Source organism: Hemicordylus capensis, chromosome 12, assembly GCF_027244095.1.
Source record: "Hemicordylus capensis ecotype Gifberg chromosome 12, rHemCap1.1.pri, whole genome shotgun sequence".
Lineage (NCBI taxonomy): Eukaryota > Metazoa > Chordata > Lepidosauria > Squamata > Cordylidae > Hemicordylus > Hemicordylus capensis.
In genome coordinates this window covers 12,589,836-12,610,570 of record NC_069668.1, presented here as the reverse complement: position 1 = coordinate 12,610,570, position 20,735 = coordinate 12,589,836, and the positions used below count along the sequence as shown (strand labels likewise).

The 20,735-nt window shown below is 48.4% G+C and overlaps 1 protein-coding gene across 13 annotated transcripts in view; it reads right to left on the bottom strand.

The window, feature by feature from the left end:
* LOC128336036 (autism susceptibility gene 2 protein-like) overlaps nucleotides 1–20,735 on the bottom strand; it is a 447,244-nt gene that overhangs the window by 46,406 nt on the left and 380,103 nt on the right. For 10 of the 13 annotated variants that reach the window (XM_053275140.1, XM_053275134.1, XM_053275136.1 and 7 more), the window contains one exon: nucleotides 4,509–4,557. In XM_053275140.1, coding sequence (XP_053131115.1) covers nucleotides 4,509–4,557 — 49 coding nt within the window. Of the gene's footprint in view, nucleotides 1–4,508; nucleotides 4,558–9,695; nucleotides 9,715–10,321; nucleotides 10,534–11,373; nucleotides 11,650–20,735 lie in introns of those variants that run through there. The other 3 variants (XM_053275144.1, XM_053275142.1, XM_053275143.1) reach the window with 3 other exon arrangements.

Genomic DNA, 20,735 nt, shown 5'->3' with positions numbered 1-20,735 from the left:
AGACACACCTTGTGTGTTCTGCAGGGAACTTTGCGGCAAGGGTGCAATTCTGAACATCCCCGAGGTTTCGCACAAGTAGCTTGAAATAGTGCAACTTTGCTTACTGTGCAAAAGCAGCATTCAGATGTCAGTCGTTGGATTTCCTTTATCTATATAGGTACTTAGGAGTGAAGCTTAAGAGCTGGGTGGGAAAATAGGATGTAATCCCCTGCTAACAGAGCAAAGAGGCACCTTTTTAAAGTGGTGATTCTCTGTACGGAGCAGGAGGAGAGCAACTGGCCCTATCCACCCCCAGCACAGCATCCCTCCAGTGGCTGCTGCTGGTGTCTAGCAAATATATGATAGAAAATAGTAGCCAGCATAGCTTAGTGGTTAGAGTGTTGGACTAGCAGAATTTGTGAACCCCCTCAAAAGGGGGACACATTCCCAAGGTGCTGGTGGATTTACTCAAGGTTTTTATTGGTATACTTTCATAAAATTAATTGGGTGTTGCCTTGCAAGTGTCTAGGCTGTGCTCTTCTTCAGAGGCAATTCTGGGGTAGATCAAATGAATCATAAGGCTTAATTTTCCAGAGTGAACCCAGAACCCCAGCCCTAGATATTATTTATTTTTCTCTCTCTCGATGTAAGCTGCTTTGGAAACATTTGTTGAAAAGCAGTGTATAAATATTTATTGTTGTTGTTGAATACACATCCATAAAGACCAGGCTTAGCCTATTAACTTCCGAAACCGCCATCCGGGAAGCAGAGGTCACCACACCAAAGGGAAGTGCTTTCTGCACGCCCCACCACTGACAGCAGATGTCAAGACCATGCAAAATAGAAGAGCTCATAGCTCAGTGGCAGAACATCTGCTTTGCATGGAGAAGGTCCAGGGTTCCATCCCTGGCAGCATCCCCAGGTAGGGCTGGGAGAGATTCCTGCCTGCAACTTTGGAGAAGCCGCTGCCAGTCAGTGCTGGCGATACCCAGCCAGATGAACCAAGAGTCTGACTCAGCTCCCTATAGTCCACAGTTATTTTTATGACATCAGAGCGAGCTGGCTCCTTCTCATCCATCTCTGAAACCTTCTCCATCCTGGCTGGAGCTGGCCGGTCCGCAGGTTGGATTTTACGGTGCCCTTGCCTTGTTTTTAACATACCAGTGACTGCACGGCCCATTTCCAGCTGTGGCAAGAGACCCTGGGTGCTCTTCTGTCAATAGGAGGCCAGGTTTTAGGGGAAGAAAGGAACACACTGGTGTTGACGAGAAGGCCAGCGTCCAAGCCAGGAGCTAACAAAAGATGACGATGTAACCATGTGTCCTACTTTGACAACAGTAACACTGCACGTGTACACACACACACACACACCCCAGTGTTCCCTCTAAGGCATGTGCACGCACACATTAGTTTTTTGATGTCCTCTCAGGCTCCACTCTGAACGCACGTGCACACATACTGCCTTGATACAGGAGAACCCCGTTATCCGTGGGGATTTCCTTCCACAGGGGTGGGGGATGGATAGTGAATCCAAGCCAGAGGTTGCCAGTTCGAATCCCCACTGGTCTATTTCCCAGCCCAGGGTTTCTGAACCTTGGGCCACCAGATGTTGTTGGACTACAACTCCTATCACCCTCAGCCACAAAAGCCATGTCTTGGGATGATGGGAGTTGTGGTCCAAAAACATCTGGGGGCCCAAGGTTCAGAAACCCTGTCCCGGACGATGGGAAACACCTATATCGGGCAACAGCGGCACGCTTTACCTTTAGGGCAAAAGGGAATCGGCCAAAAGTGGCGTATTTTGCCCCATCCCCCCATGACCCCGCAAGGTGCCCTACCATTCCCTGCTGTTAAAACAGGCTAACTGTAGAAAGGTCCTGTGAATTAATAACCAGCATGAAGAGGGCCATCTGTCTCTCAAGGCGTTCAACCACAAGTCCTTCCTGCAATATTGCCTGAAGGGAAACTTTATGCAGACATCTCATTCACTTCCAGCTTGTCCTTGGGACATTTCACTTCCTTCCAGGTGACCCAAGGCCCATTTGACCTGAGTTGCCTGCAGAAGGAAGATAACCAGCATAGCGTAGCGGTTCGAGTGTTGGACTAGGACTGGGAAGACCCAAGTTTGAATCCCCCTTCAACCATGAGACTCACTGGGTGACTCTGGGCCAGTCACATATCTCTCAGCCTAACCTACCTCACAGGGTTGTTGTGAGGATAAACATAGCCATGTACACCACTCTGATCTCCTCAGAGGAAAAAGTGGGATATTAATGTAAATAAATAAATAAATAATAACAGATTCCTCCCCCCACACAAGAAGGCCCCCCAACCTAACAGCAATGAAGCCTTTCAGCTCCGACAGCAGAACCTACTTTTCAAGTATAAACAGACTTTGTTGGTAACGCAATGTAGCAATCAGAACTGTTTCCCGCACTGCATGTAAAAACCACCCTAGCCTAGAATTCAACCTATGGAATTCTCTGCCACAAGATGTACTGACAGCCAACACCCAAGGCTGTTGGTAAAAGCCAGCCTAGCCTGGAATTCAACCTATGGAATTCTCTGCCACAAGAGGATCCTCTGCTGACAGCCTAGATGGCTTTAAGAGGGTTTTAGATAAATTCATGGAGGACAGGTCTATCAATGGCTACTAGTCTGAGGGTTCTAGGCCACCTCCAGCCTCAGAGGCAAGATGCCTCTGAATCCCAGTGGCAGGGGAGCAACAGCAGGAGAGAGGGCATGCCCTCACCTCTTGCCTGTGGGCTTCCCAGAAACATCTGGTGGGCCACTGTGTGAAACAGGATGCTGGACTGGATGGGCCTCCTTGGGCCTGATCCAGCAGGGCTGTTCTTATGTTCTCATGTTTATGTAGCTTCTCTGTCATGTGGTTCCTCTTGGAGGTTCCATGCAGAAAGAACCATTTTACACAGGTTATGCAAGTAAACACCTCAAGTCTCCAAATTCTAGTAAACTATGTTTTGTTTTAAACCCATTAAAACATTTTAATGGAGCGGAAAGGAGAGGAAGTCATTAAAGAGTTGAAATTCCATACCTACTTCCAATTCGAGTACCGATTACTTTTTACTAAACTGCATTTAAAACTACTTTTCGGTAGTTAAGTTGCTATTGCAGTTAAACTGATTTTAAAATAGTTAAGTATCACAGTCGCAAAGCCCTTAAAAGAAAGAGAGAAAAATAGTGCGAGAGAGAGAGAGAGAGCACGCACGCGCTGTCTGTTCTGGAAGACATATTTTTAAACGACTAGTAAGTTGAAGAAAAGATTGGTATTATTTATTTCTGATAAGCAGCTCAATGAAGCAGATGTCTTGAACATTTGGCAATTAGATTTTGACAGAAATACCCAGAGGGAATATATTAACCAATGCAAGATGCAAGAAAGACGACAATGGAGTTACATAGGAACACAGGAAGCTGCCTTGTACTGAGTCAGACCATTGGTCTATCTAGTTCAGTATTGTCTACACAGACTGGCAGCGGCTTCTCTGCGGTTGCAGGCAGAAGTCTCTCCCGTGGAGATGCCAGGGAGGGAACTTGGAACCTTCTGCATGCAAGCAGGCAGGTGCTCTTCCCAGAGTGGCCCCATCCCCATTCAAATGCAAACCAGGGCAGACCCTGCTCAGCAAAGGGGAACATCCATGCTTGCTACTACCAGACCAGCTCTTCTCCTCTTGTGTCCATAAAGACCCAAACACCCATTTAATTCAGATTGTATCTTTTCACAGACTTTAATTGTAAGCGGTTTTTGGAGCCAACCTAGGCTTGAAAAAGCAGGGCATGTATATAATTAATTAATAGTAACAGAAGGCGAAGTCGAAGAGATCAAACACAAGGAGGATGCAAAGAATATGTTCTCAACTCCCAAGAGAGCGAGAGGAAAAAGAAAGCCACCACCTAAGAAATCATTTTCTATTCTCTAGAACATCCATTTCTTCTGCTATATCTATAGCCATGAGTTCCATCACACAGGACAGCTGTTTGAAAGAAGTTACTGAAAAAATGCATATTTTAACTGTGGTCCTGCACGCAGTTCATTACGTTTAGAGACACAGACGGAGCAACGGTTAGCGATTATTGCCACACAAATCCTCAACACCAGTGACTGTAATTGTCTGCCGTACAAACTGGCTACTCCTAATTCTCCATCTATTGTCCAAGCTGATGAGAAAACATCATACTAAGACGTTTCGAACACCACATGGTCTTGAAATGAGCTCAGATCGTTACCCCCCTGAAAAACCCAACAAAATGTCATTTCTAAATATTATGCAAATTAATTCAGGCCTAGCAGATCACACGTCAAGTATAAGGTGGGTTTTTTTTTTGTTTAACATAGCTTTTTCAACTGAATCACTCAAAGTTGCACCAGCTGTAGCTTCTCACTGGGAAAAATCAGTTTTAATTTCTGATCACACAAATCGGAATCTAAACAAGATGTGATGGAGTGTGACGGGAAGGGTGAAAAGGAAGAGAATTTAAAGAGGGAGGGGGTTGCTCTGCACACGTACCTTTCTTTGCAACGGCGTTAAACAACTTTTCGGAACTGGCATCCGATGCCTAAAAAAGAAAATCAAAAGAAATCCATATTAGACAATAAAGCTAGCACAGTACAAGTCAGGGGGCAGAGAAGGGTTACACTCTGGTGACAGAGAGCAAAAAACATTGGAGATTTTAAATCACAGATGGAAAGGAAACACATCAGGAAAAGAAACAAGAGAACAAAACGCAAAGCCAGAATCCTAAATGCCCAGAAGGTGGCGCTATTTAGCCAAGTCTGAACATCCTATATTGTGGGGGGCCCTTTGTGATTCTGCTTTTAATTATGCCATATTCAAAACATCGGCAAGCCACAAAATACATGTTTGTAATTCAATGCATGACAAACTGAGCAATTTCAAACCAAAGTATAGCCAGAGAGAGAGTGAGAGTGCGCACACACACAAACACACACTCGTCAGCAGATTTAGGAACACAGGAAGCTGCCATATACCGAGTCAGACTCTTGGTCCACATCTAGCTCAGTACCGTCTACACAGACTGGCAGCACCTTCTCCTAGGTTGCAGATGCCAGGGAGGGAACTTGGAACCTTCTGCATGAAAGTCTGCAGGTGCCCATTCCAGAGCAGCCCCATCCCCTCAGGGGAATCTCTTCCAGTGCTCACACATCTAGCCTCCCATTCAAATGCAAACCAGGATGGACCCTGCTTAACAGAGGACAATTCATGCTTGCTACCACAAGCATCCTGGTGCACCACACTCCTTCACCAAGTAGCTCTGAACATCTGTTTGCACAATGCCCCTGCAGGGTAGGCTAGGTGGAGAGAGACAGGCTTGTCAGTGGCTATGCAGCTCACTTTAGATGTTCGGGTTCCCACCTGGTTGGTATCCTAACCTAAGAAACAGCCAGATCTTTAGGTCCCACCCACATAGCCGTGATTTTTTTCTGTTAAGCACTCTATTACATGGTTCTTGGGAACCATTGGGAACATTAAAACCAAACCCTACAGTGCATATCTGAGTGAATCCAATGGATGCTACAACTGCTGGTTAAGCAAACAAAGCCACAGACGTGCTGCTGAGATCTCAATGTTAGATTAATCGTGGTCAAAGCGAGAGAAGTGACAGTGATATTCGACATTTTAACGGCTCCTCATTAAGTCTGATCTGAAAACAATCATGACAAATCTTATGCAAGATCTGCAAAAATACCACTTTATCAGCAGTGCCAGCATGTTATGAATGTCGGGCCTCGATTTCTGTGTTGTAGATTAACCTACAAAGCTGCCTTCTACGGAGTCAGACCCTTGGTCTATCTCACTCAGTACCGCCTACTCTGACTGGCAGCCGTTTTCCAGGGCTTCAGGCAGGGATATTTCCCCAGCCCTACCTGAAGTAGGCAGGAACTGAACCGGGAACCTTCTTTATGAAATGCTTATGCTCTCTCACTGAACTATTATCCCTCACCACACAGACAGGAAGTTCACCATCCAGACTTAAAAAACCCAGCTCAAATATGTCCTCAATAACAATGCCACGAAAGAAAATCAAGTCTATGGTAGAAAGAAAGAAAGTCTATACAAGTATGCATACAATCGTCCACCTATCTGGTTGGAAGTGGGAGGCGCATCATCTCCGAACTCTCAAATTACTTCCAGATCAAAATATTTCAGGCCTCTTTGCAAAAATGCTTGACTGGTTTGTTAATGCATCAGGGAATGCAGCAGAACACAACAGAAAGGAAACAGCACAATATAAGGTAGTCTTCTAAGGTAGTCATCATGGCCCATAAAGGATCACATCAGATGTATCTTGCACGTGGAAACTAGGGTTAATTTTTAACCAGGGTTAAAAATGTACACGTTTGAATTGCACATAAGCAACATGATCATGGAACTTTTGTGAGTGTACATTTGAATTTGTAGCAGGTTTCTTCTGAGTTGTGTGCATAAGATCTCCTAAGGGGCTTAGGACATAGGGGCTCTGTGGGGCTGACTGCCCTGTACATTCACCATTCCTTTCTCAACTGGGGCGCCTTGTTTCCACAAGCGGGCGATTTCACCAGTGGGGGGAAAAATCACCCACACCACGGCAGAACCACCCACGGCCTGCAAAACGCCCATTCTCGATGCCCAAATGTGTTTTCGGAGACATGCATAAAAAGGAGGTTACATTAGATTTTAACAAACAACATATGAATAGATTCAACACACCCACACAGAGTTAACATTCAGGATGTAAACTGCTTGCTTGCACATCTGCATGGAAAGGTCTGATCCTGCACACATTTACTTGGACACGAATGTGGAGTTCCACCAAGTTCCCATGGGGCTTGCTCTCAAATGAAAGATCTCACCCCGATAGTCCAATTCTCAGTCCAATACTTCTGTTTCAGAAGTATGGAGCCCGGGGCTCGATTAAGTCTGAAAATACGAGTTTTTCCACACTGGTTTGACAATTACCTCTTCATTAAGGGGTTTCCCAAGGGCTTAGTCCTCAGAATCCTAAATGGATTTCAACAGATCAACCTTGCCCGCATTTAGAAAAATGCCATGCTAAAATAAAATAAAATAAAATAAACCCCCTTTTCCAATTAAAAGCTTTGAAAACGTTGAATGCTTTCTGCCAGGAAATTCATAACACAACAAAGCCGTCAAAGGGACGGCAAATAAACCACATTGACTGAAGAATATGCAGACGAGGCTGACCCGATTTGCATTTTGGACAGTAGGTCATTTGTATCATTCCACCCAATTTGAGAGATTTCTCAGCGTTTTTGTAACCTTCCTTTCCAGCTTGATCTGTGATGCAAAATAGTTTTCCTATGCCAGACTGCGGTTGTCTAGTTAAATTCAACTCCCTCCCCAAAGAACCAGGCTGACATATTGTGTGTGTGTCAGAGTGTGTGTGTTTTCCACAACACACTTTAAAAACAACAACATAAATTCCCAAATCCCAGCTTGCTTTAAAAGACTTTCATGGCCTCAAGTGATGTTATTTTAATATTTTAGCATAATTTAGCACACGTAGCTACTAAGGTGCCTTTAAGACAACACACAGCAAATTCTCCCAAGTTTAACGGAAGGAGTTGGAAATTCATTATGAAAAAGACATTTCTTTGTGGGAAACTCTGGCCAGAGCCACTAGAAATACGCTTGAAAATATCGCTACAAAGGTTGTTCGAGACGCTTGCAAATCATAACAGCAAATATGTATGCTGGCAAACATTGCTCCTAAAATTAAAAGCTTGCTTAAGCCAATAAATTCAAGGAAGATGTTCTGAAAAGCCAGAATACACTTGAAGGGACCGCCCCCTGCTTGACCCTCTGTCCAGATTAACTGAAATAATAAAATGAGGTGTTTAGCAGTTCCCTTACAAATAAAACAATTATTTCCTCCTTCACTCAAAACACTGCGATTACATTCTACCGTCTAAGGGCAACTTCTAAGCTAAGAGCAACTTTGAAGAAAAAAGTTCCTCAAATGCATTTTTTACATTTAAGTGAACCCCAATGAGAAACAAAGAAAAGAAATGAGGGACTGCAGGTTTGGCCTGAACAGCTTCAGGAAAGACAGTTTATTAGGAGCTGGGGGAACATTTCTGCTCTCCAGAACAGAAACAAGCAAAGGGGCTACGTTCCATTTATCAACGGGAAAACAGATACATTTCCCCCAGATCTGATTTTGCACCAGTGGGACTTGGGCAATCAGTAAATGAACAGAAATATGAAATGTTTGGTTGGTTGGCTGGCTCATGTTTTGTTTTTCACACCTTCCTTTTATTTATGAATGGTTGGTTGTTTGGCTTGTGTTTCGTTCCTTGCATTCCTATCGTATTTGTATCCCATCGTGCCTCGAGATCGTCTTCCGAAGGTGGAGGACATCAGGTTCCTAAGTATACTGAGATGTGCAGACACCTTCTCAAAATACATCTGGATGGGCAGTGCTCTCCATAGAGGACGGTGCCAACCCAACACCCTCTGTTGACAAAAGCCAAACTCCATCAGCCCTCTTGTCTAGAGTAAATTGTGCTAAGGAGGGCAGAGGAGAGGGAAACCATCCCTCTCCCTGGTGCCTGCGCTCTCGCCCCCCAACGCCCCCCCTTCTTCAAACCTTTCAGCTCCCAAACACCACTCAATCCCCTTGGAATTGAATGCAAAAAGTCAGCAAACCTCCAGGCTAAGGAATCCGTCCTCTCGCTTCCATCAAGGAATTTATTGCTATACAGGGGGATGAATGACTCAAAAAACATTTCCTGTCCAGACAGAAAGAGCCGAGGCTTTTGTTTCTTGGCATGCACCGGGGCCAAGCACTTGCAAACACATCAGCTCCGACATGAAAGGCTTCAGAGAGCCGGGATCCGTCTTGCAAGGCGGGGTGGGGGTGGAATCCTCCCAGCCATAATTAGGGACTGCTTTGCTTGGAGGAAGTATGCACCATCAAAACAGATGCACACACGGCGACCTATTAGGCTGGATGCGGGGAAAGGCTCTCATCAGCACCAGTGCGGGCTAACACGGCTGCTTTTCTCTTCATCCACCCACCCAGGGGACTGTTTCCAACCCAGACCGGAGGCATCGCCTTTCTCAGAGAGCCAGCAAGCCAGCATCCTCTCCTCCAATGCTGCTTGTTCCCAAACTCAGGGCTGCAGAGAGACAATAGGGGACACCACCACCACCACCGCGGCGTGAACCAGGATCACAGATGAATCACTGCCGGCCGTGTGGACATTTACTGCTGCTACTCCTAGGTGCTTGGCCATAGCCACCTAATGGCACAGCAGGGAAATGACTTGCCTAGGGAGCAAGAGGTTGGCAGTTCGAATCCCCGCTGGTATGTTTCCCTAACTATGGGAAACACCTATATTGGGCAGCAGCGGTATAAGAAGATGCTGAAAGGCATCATCTCACACTGCACGGGAGATGGCCATGGTCAACCCCTCCTGGTTTCAACCAAAGACAACCACAGGGCTCTGTGGGTGCCACGAGTTGACACCGACTCGATGGCACACTTTACCTTTCTGTGCTTGGCCGGAGACTGTAGCGGCACAGGTGAAAAAAATGAGCATGCATAGACAAGGGCAAAAAGCTCTATACCACCTTTGAGTCACAGAAACAATTTCCTCCTCATGGAGCCTCGATTGGATTGGTGCCCCGCTGCAGTCACTGTACCATGCCGAATTTAACCCCATGCCTTACCATGTCCGAACATTTTCTAGGCAACAGCCACAAGCATTAGTGACAGCCACTAGCTTAGACGCCTTGAAAGAGGGATCCTCACATTTCAGAAAGGTGGTCTGTCAATGTCTATTAGTCACAATGGCTAAGCGAAGCCTCCAGGTTCAGGGGCAGGAGACCAGGGTGCAAGAGTGGGGGAGGGCTTCTTCCTTCCTGCCCTGCCTGTGGGGTTTGCAGAGGCATCAGGCTGGCCGCTGTGGGAAGCAGAGAGGTTTGGGCAGGTCCAGCAATGAGCTTTGTTCGGCCACAGAGGAAATTTGCTAGAAGTCCGCAAGACCGAAAGTGGCCGTGGCCAACGTCTGCAGGGAGAGACAGTGGCCAGGGCATGGTCTGAAGGCATGTGATGCCGCCACTAAGCTGAAGCTCAGCAGGTCTGGGTCTGGTCAATGCTTGGATGGGAGGCCGCCTCGGACCCCCCACCCCCCAGAGGCCACCTTGAATTCCATCACGGAGAGAGGGACAGTAAGAGTGAAAGAAATAAAATGAGGAGGACAGGCAAGCCAGTACCGGAGGAAGGTGCCATCCAAGAATCACGGCAACACTGTACACACCCAGCAAATCCAGACCCACTAATCCAGGAGCCTCACCAAATCACAACAGCAAAGACCAGTGGGGCGGGCATCATGATCTCCCTTCATGACTGCAGAACCCAAACTCAACAGACCAGCTGTGTTTCTCTGTGCAGGTCCTCCGGAGGACCGCCCTTCTGACTGATGCGGGAACACGGGTCCAAAGAGACTTCCCAAACCATCACAGTGCCCGGAGAAGAGGCACCGAATCCGTCGCCGTCAGGGTGATGCATTTGGGGGCTGAATTCGGCCACCCCCCCCCCACTGCCTCTGGCCCAGGGGCACCAGCGCACAGCCCCACCCACCCCCACCCCGTGCCTCCAACTTCTGCTTTTCTGGCGCAAGCAGCACCAACCCAGCAACAAAGAATGCTGTCGCTCCGCCAAGGACAACCGGCGATTAGAAATCCAGTGCGCCATGCAAAAGGTGGACATGGAGACGCCCGAACACGCCCCCCGCCCCAGATTAAACTGAGCCACCAAGCCAGCCCCATATACGAAGTGCACCAGTCTCAGCAGTGAAGGCAACGGTGACACGTTTGCAGGAAGCCATCCCCATTCTGCACAACGCCCCCCGCCCACGCCATGCCTTGGGGGCAACCGACGAGCTCCCCATTACCTGATGGCGCGCACACGGCTAAACCCAACTGACAGCCCCCAAGTCCATGCCTGGGGCGTGGGGCAGAAGAGAGAGAAAGTCTCCGGCAAAGCTGGATCCGATCCGGCGTCTGGCCAACAGCAGTTATTCCCAAAAGCGAGAGCCAACTCTTCGGGGCGAGGGCGCCAAGGAGTCCTTCCCAAGAGGGCCCCCGGCGCGCACGGCCATTCCGGGAGGGGAGAGGCGGAATGGCGGGTCTGTTGCCGGTGGGGGCGGCAGAGGGAGGGGGGGGGGGGCGGCGGGGGCCGGACTCCGAGGCCGCCGCGCCGGGAGAGCCCAGGCAGCAGCAGCAGCGGCAGCAGCAGCAGCAGGACAAAGGGAAGGCGCGTGTGCGCCCAGGGCGCAAAGCCCCGCTTGGCCTCTCCGGGTGCCCGAGCTCCAAGGAGGAGGCTGATCCCTGGCGGCTGCCTCACCTCCTCCGGGGGCGGCAGAGGGAGGGCTGCGCGGCTCGGCTCCCCCGGCTCCGCACACACAAAGCGGCTGCCCCCGCCGGGCTCCACCCTGCCCCGCCGCTTCAGGTGAATTCCATCGGCGGCGAGGCGCGCCGGCCAGCAGGCGATCCCATAATCCGAGGCCCGCGTGGCCCAGCGCGGAGGCGCTCCGGACAGAGCCCGCGGCGAGGAAGCGCCCGTCCCGGTCCCGATGCCGCCCGCCTGCGCCCGCTCGCTCCGAAGCAGCAGCCGCACTCCGCCGCCTGCCCAGAGTGAGCCGACAGCGCCACCTCGCCCCGCCCCGCCGCCGCCCGGCTCCGCCCCCCGCCCCGCCCCGCCCGCCCCGCCGCTCGCCGGGGCTGGGGGCTGCTTGGAAAGCTCATGGCGCTCTGACCAAACACCGCGCGGAACGAAGGCCCCGCAGAATCCTAGGAAGCTGCCTGAGACCGAGTCTGACACTTGCTCCCCCTCGCTCAGTACTGCCGAACCTGACTGGCAGCATCTCTCCCGGGATTCCAGCAGGAGTCTTTCCCAGCCCTACCTGGAGATGCTGCTAGGGATTACGAGCATAGGAAGCTGCCTGATAGTGACTCAGGCCCTTGCTCCAGCCAGCTCAGTATCGCCTGTACTGACTGGCAGCAGCTCTCCAGGATTTCAGGCAGGGGATCTGGAGATGCTGCCAGGGAGTGAACTGAGACGTTTTATAGGCAAAACATGTTCTCTGTCCCTCACCTACGGCTGTAGATTATTTTACAGCAGGCAAGGCTTCTATGTAGTCTCCCATCCAACTGCAAACCAAGTCATGCCCTGTTTAGCAAAGGGAACCAATCATGCTCTTAGGGGATGGGGCCAATCTGGGAAGATTGCCCACATGCTTGCATGATGAAGGTTCCAAGTTCCCTCCCTGGCAACTCCAAGGTGGGGCTGAGAGAGGAGAGAGACTCCTGCCTGCAACCAGGGTGGATCCTGCTTAGCGCTGAGAGTTGGTGGTGCTGGGAGGAAGGGTTCTGATTTGTTAGGCACTGGGATACAAAGCCTGTGCAAAAGGCACGGGCTGCTGCACTTGATGAAACCAGAGTGCTGGTGCTTACAATCAAAAAGGTTGCAGAGCAGCTTTTAAAATGACGCTTGGGAGATTGCCGGCAGGAACTGGGTGGTATCTGCTTCGGCCAGCAAAATCCCCTAAGGTGCGAGGGTGCAAATGTTTTCGATGAACCAGAAGGAGAGAGAAGAGAACCAGGAAGAGAGCAGATGGAAACAAAAAGGTCAAATGACAGTAAGGGAGGTCCCACACGCCAATGCCAGGTAAGAGATTCGGCGTATTGGTGATATATACCAATGCCTGCAGCCTCCGGGCCAAGATGGGCGAGCTGGAGTGCTTGGTTGCTAATGAAAAACATAGATATAGTGGTCATAATGGAAACCTGGTGGAATGGTGAGAACCAGTGGGACACTGTTGTTCCTGGTATAAACTCTACAGAAGGGACAGGGAGGGGTGGATTGCGGGTGGAGTAGCACTTTAACTTAAAGAAAGGATAGAATCCAATAAGCTAGAAAACCTAGGAGGACCGGAGTCCTCCACAGCATTATTATGGGTGACAATATGACGACTTAAAGGGACTGTGTTACTAGGGACATGCTGTCCCCTTCTGGATCAAAATGCGGAGAGTGATCTGGAGTTGGAGAAGCAAATCAGAGAGAGAGAGAGAGAGAGAGGGCAGTAATAATGGGTAACTTCAATTACCCACACATAGACAGGACAAATTCACAGTCAGGTAATGAAAGAGAGGCCGGATTTCAAGACATGCTGAATGACTGTGCCTTAGATTAACGGTTGGTCGTGGAACCGACCAGAGAGAAGGCGACCTTGGACTTTATCCTGAATGGTGCCCCGGACCTGGTGCGAGATGCCAGAGTTGTAGAATCACTGGGGAACAGTGACCATAGTGTGACCCAATTCAGCTCATATGTAAGTGGAGCACTGCCAAGGAAGCCCACGTGTTTGACTTCAGAAGAGGAAACTTCTCAAAAATGAGGGTCCTGGTAAAAAGGAAGCTGACAAGGAAAGTCAGGAAGGTCGGATTACTCCAGAAAGCTTGGGACTTATTTGAAAGCACAATAATAGAAGCTCAGTTGGGATGTCTGCCAAGAAGGAGGAAAGGTACCACCGGGTTCAGGAGGACGCCAGCATGGCTAACAAGGAGAGTGTCCACATCCGAACCAGGTCAGTGGGGTGAGGATCGGTTCCTTTCAAAACCAGGCCAGCAGGTCCTACCTGCTCCTCCGTCATCCCACCGCTTTTCCGGGCACGGCGCTCGCTTTCGAAAAGGCTCTGTGCAGCTCCAGCACTGCTCACAGCAGCCTGAACACACATAGCTGCCGACACCATGCACAGGTTGGCAGCAGCCCTGCAGCCGCACACAGACTTTTGGAATAGCATCCGAGGAGCAGGGAAGGACCTGCTTGCCTGGTTTTTAAAGGAACCGATCCTCACCCCAACACCAGCTGCCCGAGCCATTTCGGGCACATCCCTAGCCAGGATTCGGCATTTCGTATCGGTGTGTGGATTACACACAGGTCTGTATCCGCCAACTTCTTGTCTGTTGCGTTCTTGTTTCTTTCATTGTGACAAATATTCCTTTCTTTCTTTCTCTCCCACCGCCTTCACCCTTTCTTCCTAGGTGCAATGAGTGACAGGTTAATATAAGTCTAGCTACGTGTCTTCGAAATCAAAAGAAAGGTGCTGTCAGAATTGCTTGTCAGAAAGTGAGATTAGGTGCACTTGTCATTCGAGAGATAAGGTTGCATTTAATGAGACTAAAGAGTTTCCTTGTGAAAATGGGGGGAGAGAGGGGGAGGGGGGGTGAAGAGTGATTATTTTCTCAGGTGTCAGCGGAGTGCTTTATCATACCTAGCTTGGTACTGTAGCACCCTGTCAAAGCCGTGATAATGGGGGTCTTGGGCGAATGCACCACTGGAGCATCAAAAGCTGCAACTAGACACCTGTCTGGAAATTCCTCTCGGATGTCAAAACTTGCTCTCCTTCTGGGAAGAGGGAATGGTCAGGAGGCCAGAGAGCTGGTCTGGTGCTAGCAAGCATGACTTGTCCCCTCTGCTAAGCAGGGTCTGCCCTGGTTTGCATTTGGATTGGAGATGACATGTGTGAGCACTGTACGAGATTCCCCTTAGCGGATGGGGCCACTCTGGGAAGAGCACCTGCTTGCTTGCATGCAGACGGTCCTAGATGCCCTCCCTGGCATTTCCAGATGGGACTGAGAGAGACTCCTGCCTGCAGCCTTGGAGAAGCCGCTGCTAGTCTGTGTAGACAATCCTGAGCTTGAGCTAGATAGACCAAGGGTCTGACTCAGTATATGGCGGCTTCCTGTGTTCCTCAGTGGCACCTACTCACTGGGCCAAGAGTGGGCCCCTTCTTAAAATGACAGCTCCCTCATATTGAACAGTTTGGAACCATCTTCAGGCCCCCTAGGGGCAAACTGTTTGGGAATCATCTCTGCTAACTGGGCCAAGAGGCACTTTTCCAAGGGGTGTCTCTCTTATAATTAGTGGGGGCGGACAGCAAGGGTCCCTGTTCAGCCCAGCCCAGTATCTTTCCCAGAGGCCACTGTTGAAAAATGTGGTGAAAAAAGATGAGTGGAAGGAATGCTTTTGCAGTGACTACAACTCCCAGAATCCCCAGCTGCAATGGCTTTTGCTTGGGGATTATGTGAGTTGTATCCAACAACATCCCTGAGGGAACACTGTTGGCGGGGGGTGGGGGTACGTTTTGTTCCTTCTTGCCCTCCAATTCTGAGCCCTTCAAAGTTCTTCTGCAAGCAATTCCGACTCGGCCGTAACATTCACATTTTGGCAACTCTTAAAAAATTAAACCTAAGGACTCTTTCCCCCTTCCTCACTCACTAGCAGATTACTTTGGGCAGGGTAAAAGCTCGAAATCTACTTTATCTGGCTCTGCAGAATAAGGCAAACTTTAATTGTGCTCATCTTTCTCCTGTGAGTATTGATTAAGGGAATATCTTACGAGAGGAAAGCGAAAGAGCCGTGTTTTGCACCATCAAACGAGTGCTTTAATGACTGCATTACATGGAAAATTGCATTGCTTTACAGCCTCTTTGGCTTGCCTTTCATTTAATCCCCCCTTCATCATGTCTGAATATTCAGAAGCGATCACGGCTATTATTACGCTTGCTTATAGGATGCTTTGCAGCAAAAGTTCTCTATGCAGTATGTAACTATTAGGGATCTGCACGAAATGCGATTCGGGAACCGAACTGCGGCACGTCCCTTTAAAACGGAGGGATCACACCTCCCCTTTAACATGGAGGAGAGCCAGACCATGCTGACCACGCAAATGGCTGCCACGCATGCGCAAAGGCCATGTGCATGCCAGCATGGCATGGCAGCAGCTGGGAGACGCCCTGCTGTTGCGCGATCATAGCTGGAGGGAGCACCATGATTACAGAAGTCGCAGTCAGCAGAGGAGGAGCAGGTATGGACCTGCTCTCCTCCATGTTAAAGGGGAGGTGTGATTCCTCCGTTTTAAAGGGATGTGCCATGATTCGGTTTCCGAATCGCGTTTAATGCACATCCCTAGTAACAATCACGAAGCGGGGTGAGGATACAAAATCCCTCCTCTTTGGCCTTCAGGAGCATGTGACTAAGGCAGGACCTAATGAGTGACACTCAATAACAACAGCAAGGATTTATTAATAATTGGATGGTCAGGAAAACAATAGAGGCATCAACAATTGCTGCTCCCATTCAAGTAAATTCAATTTGTGATTTTTATAATTAATTGTGTATCCACAATTGTAATCTTTGTGTGGATCGCCTACGATTGGAAAGGCACAATATATGTTCTTTAAAATAAAACTTCAAAAATGCGAATCAACTTCCCTTTCTTGAAAACAAAGGCAATGGTCAACGCCTAGAGCAGGGGTCGTCATCTTTCCTGAAACCCTGGAGAGTTGCTGCCAGTCAGAGCTAAGTGCTAAGCTAGCTGGACCAAGAGTCTGACTCAGCAGACAGCAGCTTTGTATCTTCAGCAGAATAATTCCAGACTCAGCGGTCAAGCATCTGAAAAGGTCCAGGTAAGGCCAGGAAAGGTCACTGCTTGGAACCCAGAAGAGCTGCTGCAAGTCAGTGCAGACAATACTGAGCGAGATAAATCAAAATATCTGATGATGGCACCTTCATATGCTCAGCAAGTTGAGGAATAAAACAAAGCGAGGAAGCAATGAACACACAGCTCTTGCAAGCAAAGTTCTCAATATGTTAAAAAGATCCCTCCACCCTCTCCTGCCTTTCAGCTTGGCGGGGGGGGGGAGAGGGGGGGAAAGGAATATTTTAGTGCCAGAGTATTAATTACAATCCAATACATTTTTCCATTGGTTCTTTTTTTCTCCCTTTCCTGCAGTCTTTGCAAAACTAAAAACACTTTGTAATCCTTCCCTTTTATCCAGAACAGATTGCCGTTTTAAGCAGAGGCCCATAAACTGCAGGTTCAAAGAAAACTCAAGTGAATTAGCATAAAACACTGGAATTCTCATTTAGCCAAGCAGCAAGGCGGTTGCTCTGCAAGCAGTTTTATGAGGGTTCCCCCCCACCCCGCCCGCCGCCCTCTGTGTGTGTGGAGGGAGAGATTTCAAATGGAAACAAAGATGAAAAGAGCTGAGCGATCATGATTTCTCCTTTCCCACCAGGGAATCTTAGATGGAGTTGCATGTTGCTGGCATACTGATCATGTGGCTTGCCTTCTACAAACCTTGGGAGGTGAAGCCGCAGACTGGGGTTAGGAACATAGGAAAACAGGAAGCTGCCATATACCGAGTCAGACCATTGGGCTATCAAGTGCAGTATTGTCTGCACAGACTGGCAGCGGCTCCTCCAAGGTTGCAGGCAGGAGTCTCTTTCAGCCCGATCTTGGAGATGCTGCCAGGGAGGGAACTTGGAACCTTCTGCATGCAAGCAGGCAGATGCTCTTCCCAGAGTGCCTCCATCCCCTAAGGAGAATATCTCACAGTGCTCACATTTAGTCTCCCATTCAAATGCAAACCAGGGTGGACCCTGCTTAGCAAAGGGGACAATTCATGCCTGTTACAAAAAAACCCAGCTCTCCTCTGGGTTGTCAGCCGTGGTAGGGCTGATGCATATACCCACAAATGCATTTTTAAAAAAACACTCTCTTTGTCACTAAAGGCCTGTTCATACAATGCCTATACACACATCACATACCCTGTCATACCTTCATGGATCACACAACCGTGCATGAACTAGAACACAAGGAACATAGGAAGCTGCCATATACTGAGTCAGCCCCATCTTGGAGATGCTGCCAGGTAGGAAACATGACACCTTCAGCTCCATCCCCTAACGGGGAATCTCTTCCAGCGCTCAGACATGTTGTCTCCCATCCAAATGAAAACCAGGGTGGACCCTGCTCAGCAAAGGGCACAATTCATGCTTGCTACCTCAAGACCAGCTCTCCTCTCCTAACTCAGCAAGGTCAACCTTTGCCCAAGGGGGCTACTCCTTTTTAGCCGACTTTCCAGGAGGCTTATGAGATCAGCCGGCATTTCGTGTGTCCGTGGGTCCCTGTGTATGTCCCCCCCATTAACTACTACCAATTCTTTGGCACACCCGAACCCATGTTTCTGCTTCAATACCTTAAAAGGTTTTAAACAGTTTTGACACTGCATTAAGTTTTTAATTATTTTAATGTTTTAATTTTTCAAATTTGTATTTTACTCAATCCATCCATCCATCAATCAATCTTTATTACAGTCAATCAATCAATCAATCTATCAATCACTCTTTATTGCAGTCATAGACCAGCATAAAGTATAAGGGGGGATTATATATGATAAAGATACATAGGGATAATAAAAGTAAGAGTACATCAAAAGTATGAGAGAAACTTGAAGATATAAAAAGCATGCCATATAAAATGGCATAAGAATAATAAAAGACATTAAAAAGATAGAGGGGCACAAAAGAGAGGTATAAAAAGGTAAGCCCCGCAGAGACAGAGGTTTTGGACAGTATATAAATGTGCTAAATAAATAAATAAATAAATTTAAAAACAGCATTGCCTGATTAACCCCTTCCCAGCTGCTGAGTCATTCTACTTTTTTTAAATTAAAGAGACCTTTATCTTCGTTTCTCCACAAATCCAACCGCCCCCCCCCCCGCCCATTCCAAATGCAAAGCTGATTTTTTCACTCACCGATGCCTCCTTCTTTGCATTGGCATTTTAATAAATGCATTCTAAATGAGCAAGCAGGAAACAGCAAGGAAACAATGTTTTACTTTTAAATGCTAATTACAAAGCCCTGGCACAGCTAATGCGCGGGGTGTTCTGTCAATTTTTAATGTTTATGCCAAGTGTAGTCTTCAATTTAACATGAGCTTTTAATCCTTTGAGTACTAAATTGCCTTTTAATGCTTCCAGCACAACATTGTGTTTGCACAAAGTCAGGCCTGAAAAATGTATTTTGTACAAAGTCAGCGTCTGAGTGTGTGTGTGTGTGTGTGTGTGTGTGTGTCCACACGTGCGTGCATAATGAGAAGGTGACTCATCAGCAGGATGGCCTCTCTCAAAGATGCTGTTGGAAAGAGCTGGTCTGCAGGCAGCAAGCATGAATTGTCCCATTGCTAAGCAGGGTCCACCCTGGACTGCATTTGAATGGGAGACTACATGTGTGAGCACTGGAATAGATTCCGTTCAGGGGATAATGGGGCCGCTCTGGGACGAGCATCTGAGGCTCCAAGTTCCCTCCCTGGCAGCATCTCCATGATAGGGCTGAGAGAGACTCCTGCCTGCAACCTTGGAGAAGCCACTGCCAGTCTGGGTAGACAAAACTGAGCTACAGGGGCGTAGCAAGGTTGGAGTGGGCCCAGAGACGAGATTTTAAAATGCACACCCCCCCCCAAATAAAAGTCCAGGGCCTCCACACCCCCCAGGCCCCAAGGATTTAAGTCTGATATTTCAAAGTAAGTCTGCTGCCTGGAAACACATTGCACGGAATTCACACACACACACACACACGCGCGCGCACACTTCACAATATAGAGTGATATACAGGGAGGACTATCCATTTGTGCTCCTTTCAATGCCTAGAACAGACTAGAAACTCTCATGATCAAAACGGGCCCTGCAGTTCCCACGCGCAAGGAAAACAAACCTCCAAGCAAGGCCCCCCCCCCCCCGGCTCCTCCACAGCCCTCCCTCAGGCCTCCTCCTGGGCTGCAAAACACCTTGAACAGCTGAAGGGCATTTATGAATGAATGAGGGGATGGATAAACAAACGTAACGTTGTTTGTCCCAGACGTCTTCGTAAGTTTCCGCCATGAAACAAGCCACTGATAGGACCTTTCTAGATAGTTGTTTGTTTGTTTGTTTGTTTCTTTTTAAGCCAGCCAATTTTGCAAGCTCTTTTAAACCAAATATTCAGAGACTTCCCAGTCTCCCTCCCCCACCCCCCACATCAAAGCCCTATGGCAAGCAGGCCCCTATATATCCGGGGCAGGGGGAGGTAACCACAAAAAAAGGAATGCACATCCTACCTCTATTCAGCAGGGCAGAGAGAACTGTGGTGGGTAAAAGGCAGCCAGCGATGGCCACTCGGCCTGCCTCCTTCCTTCCTACTCGAGTTCAGGCTTCAGTGAGGCCTCTCTGGAAGCCCCGCCCACCCGCCAATCAGCAATGGGGCGGAGTCATGTGAGGGGTCTCTGGGGGGCCCCTCCAGGCAGTGGGGCCCCCAGACCACGGTCCCCCCTTGCCTAGTCGTAATTCCACCCATGGTCTCACCTCTTGACATTAATTCTACAAAATCAGCCTGGGCATCCCTTTACGGACGGAGCTTTCGACAGTTCTACATCAATCAATCTATCTATCTATCTATCTATCTATCATATTTTTACACTGCCCAAAACTTACATCTCTGGGCGGTTTACAAGAAGATTAAAAGTAAAACATTAATTAAAAACAAAAGCAAAACAATTAAAAGCAAGAAATTTAAAACACAATTTAATGTTTTAAAACAATATTCTAAAAACAACATTAAAACAATCAAAACAATATCAGTTAAAAGTTACATCCATCCATCCCCTCCACTGAGGTTTCCTCTTCCTCTTCTCTTTTCTTTTTGGCAAGGAATTATTAGCTCCTGTGCCCCTCCCTGCCCAACATGAAAGGCAAAAGGCCCTTCTGGGGGGAGTCACTGAGGCCGAAAAGATGAGCCAGGATCCGCCCTCAGGTTGCCAGGCAATGTGTTTCCCCCAGTGGGCAACGGCAGCCAGTTCCTTGGATGCTCCTTTAATGAGGA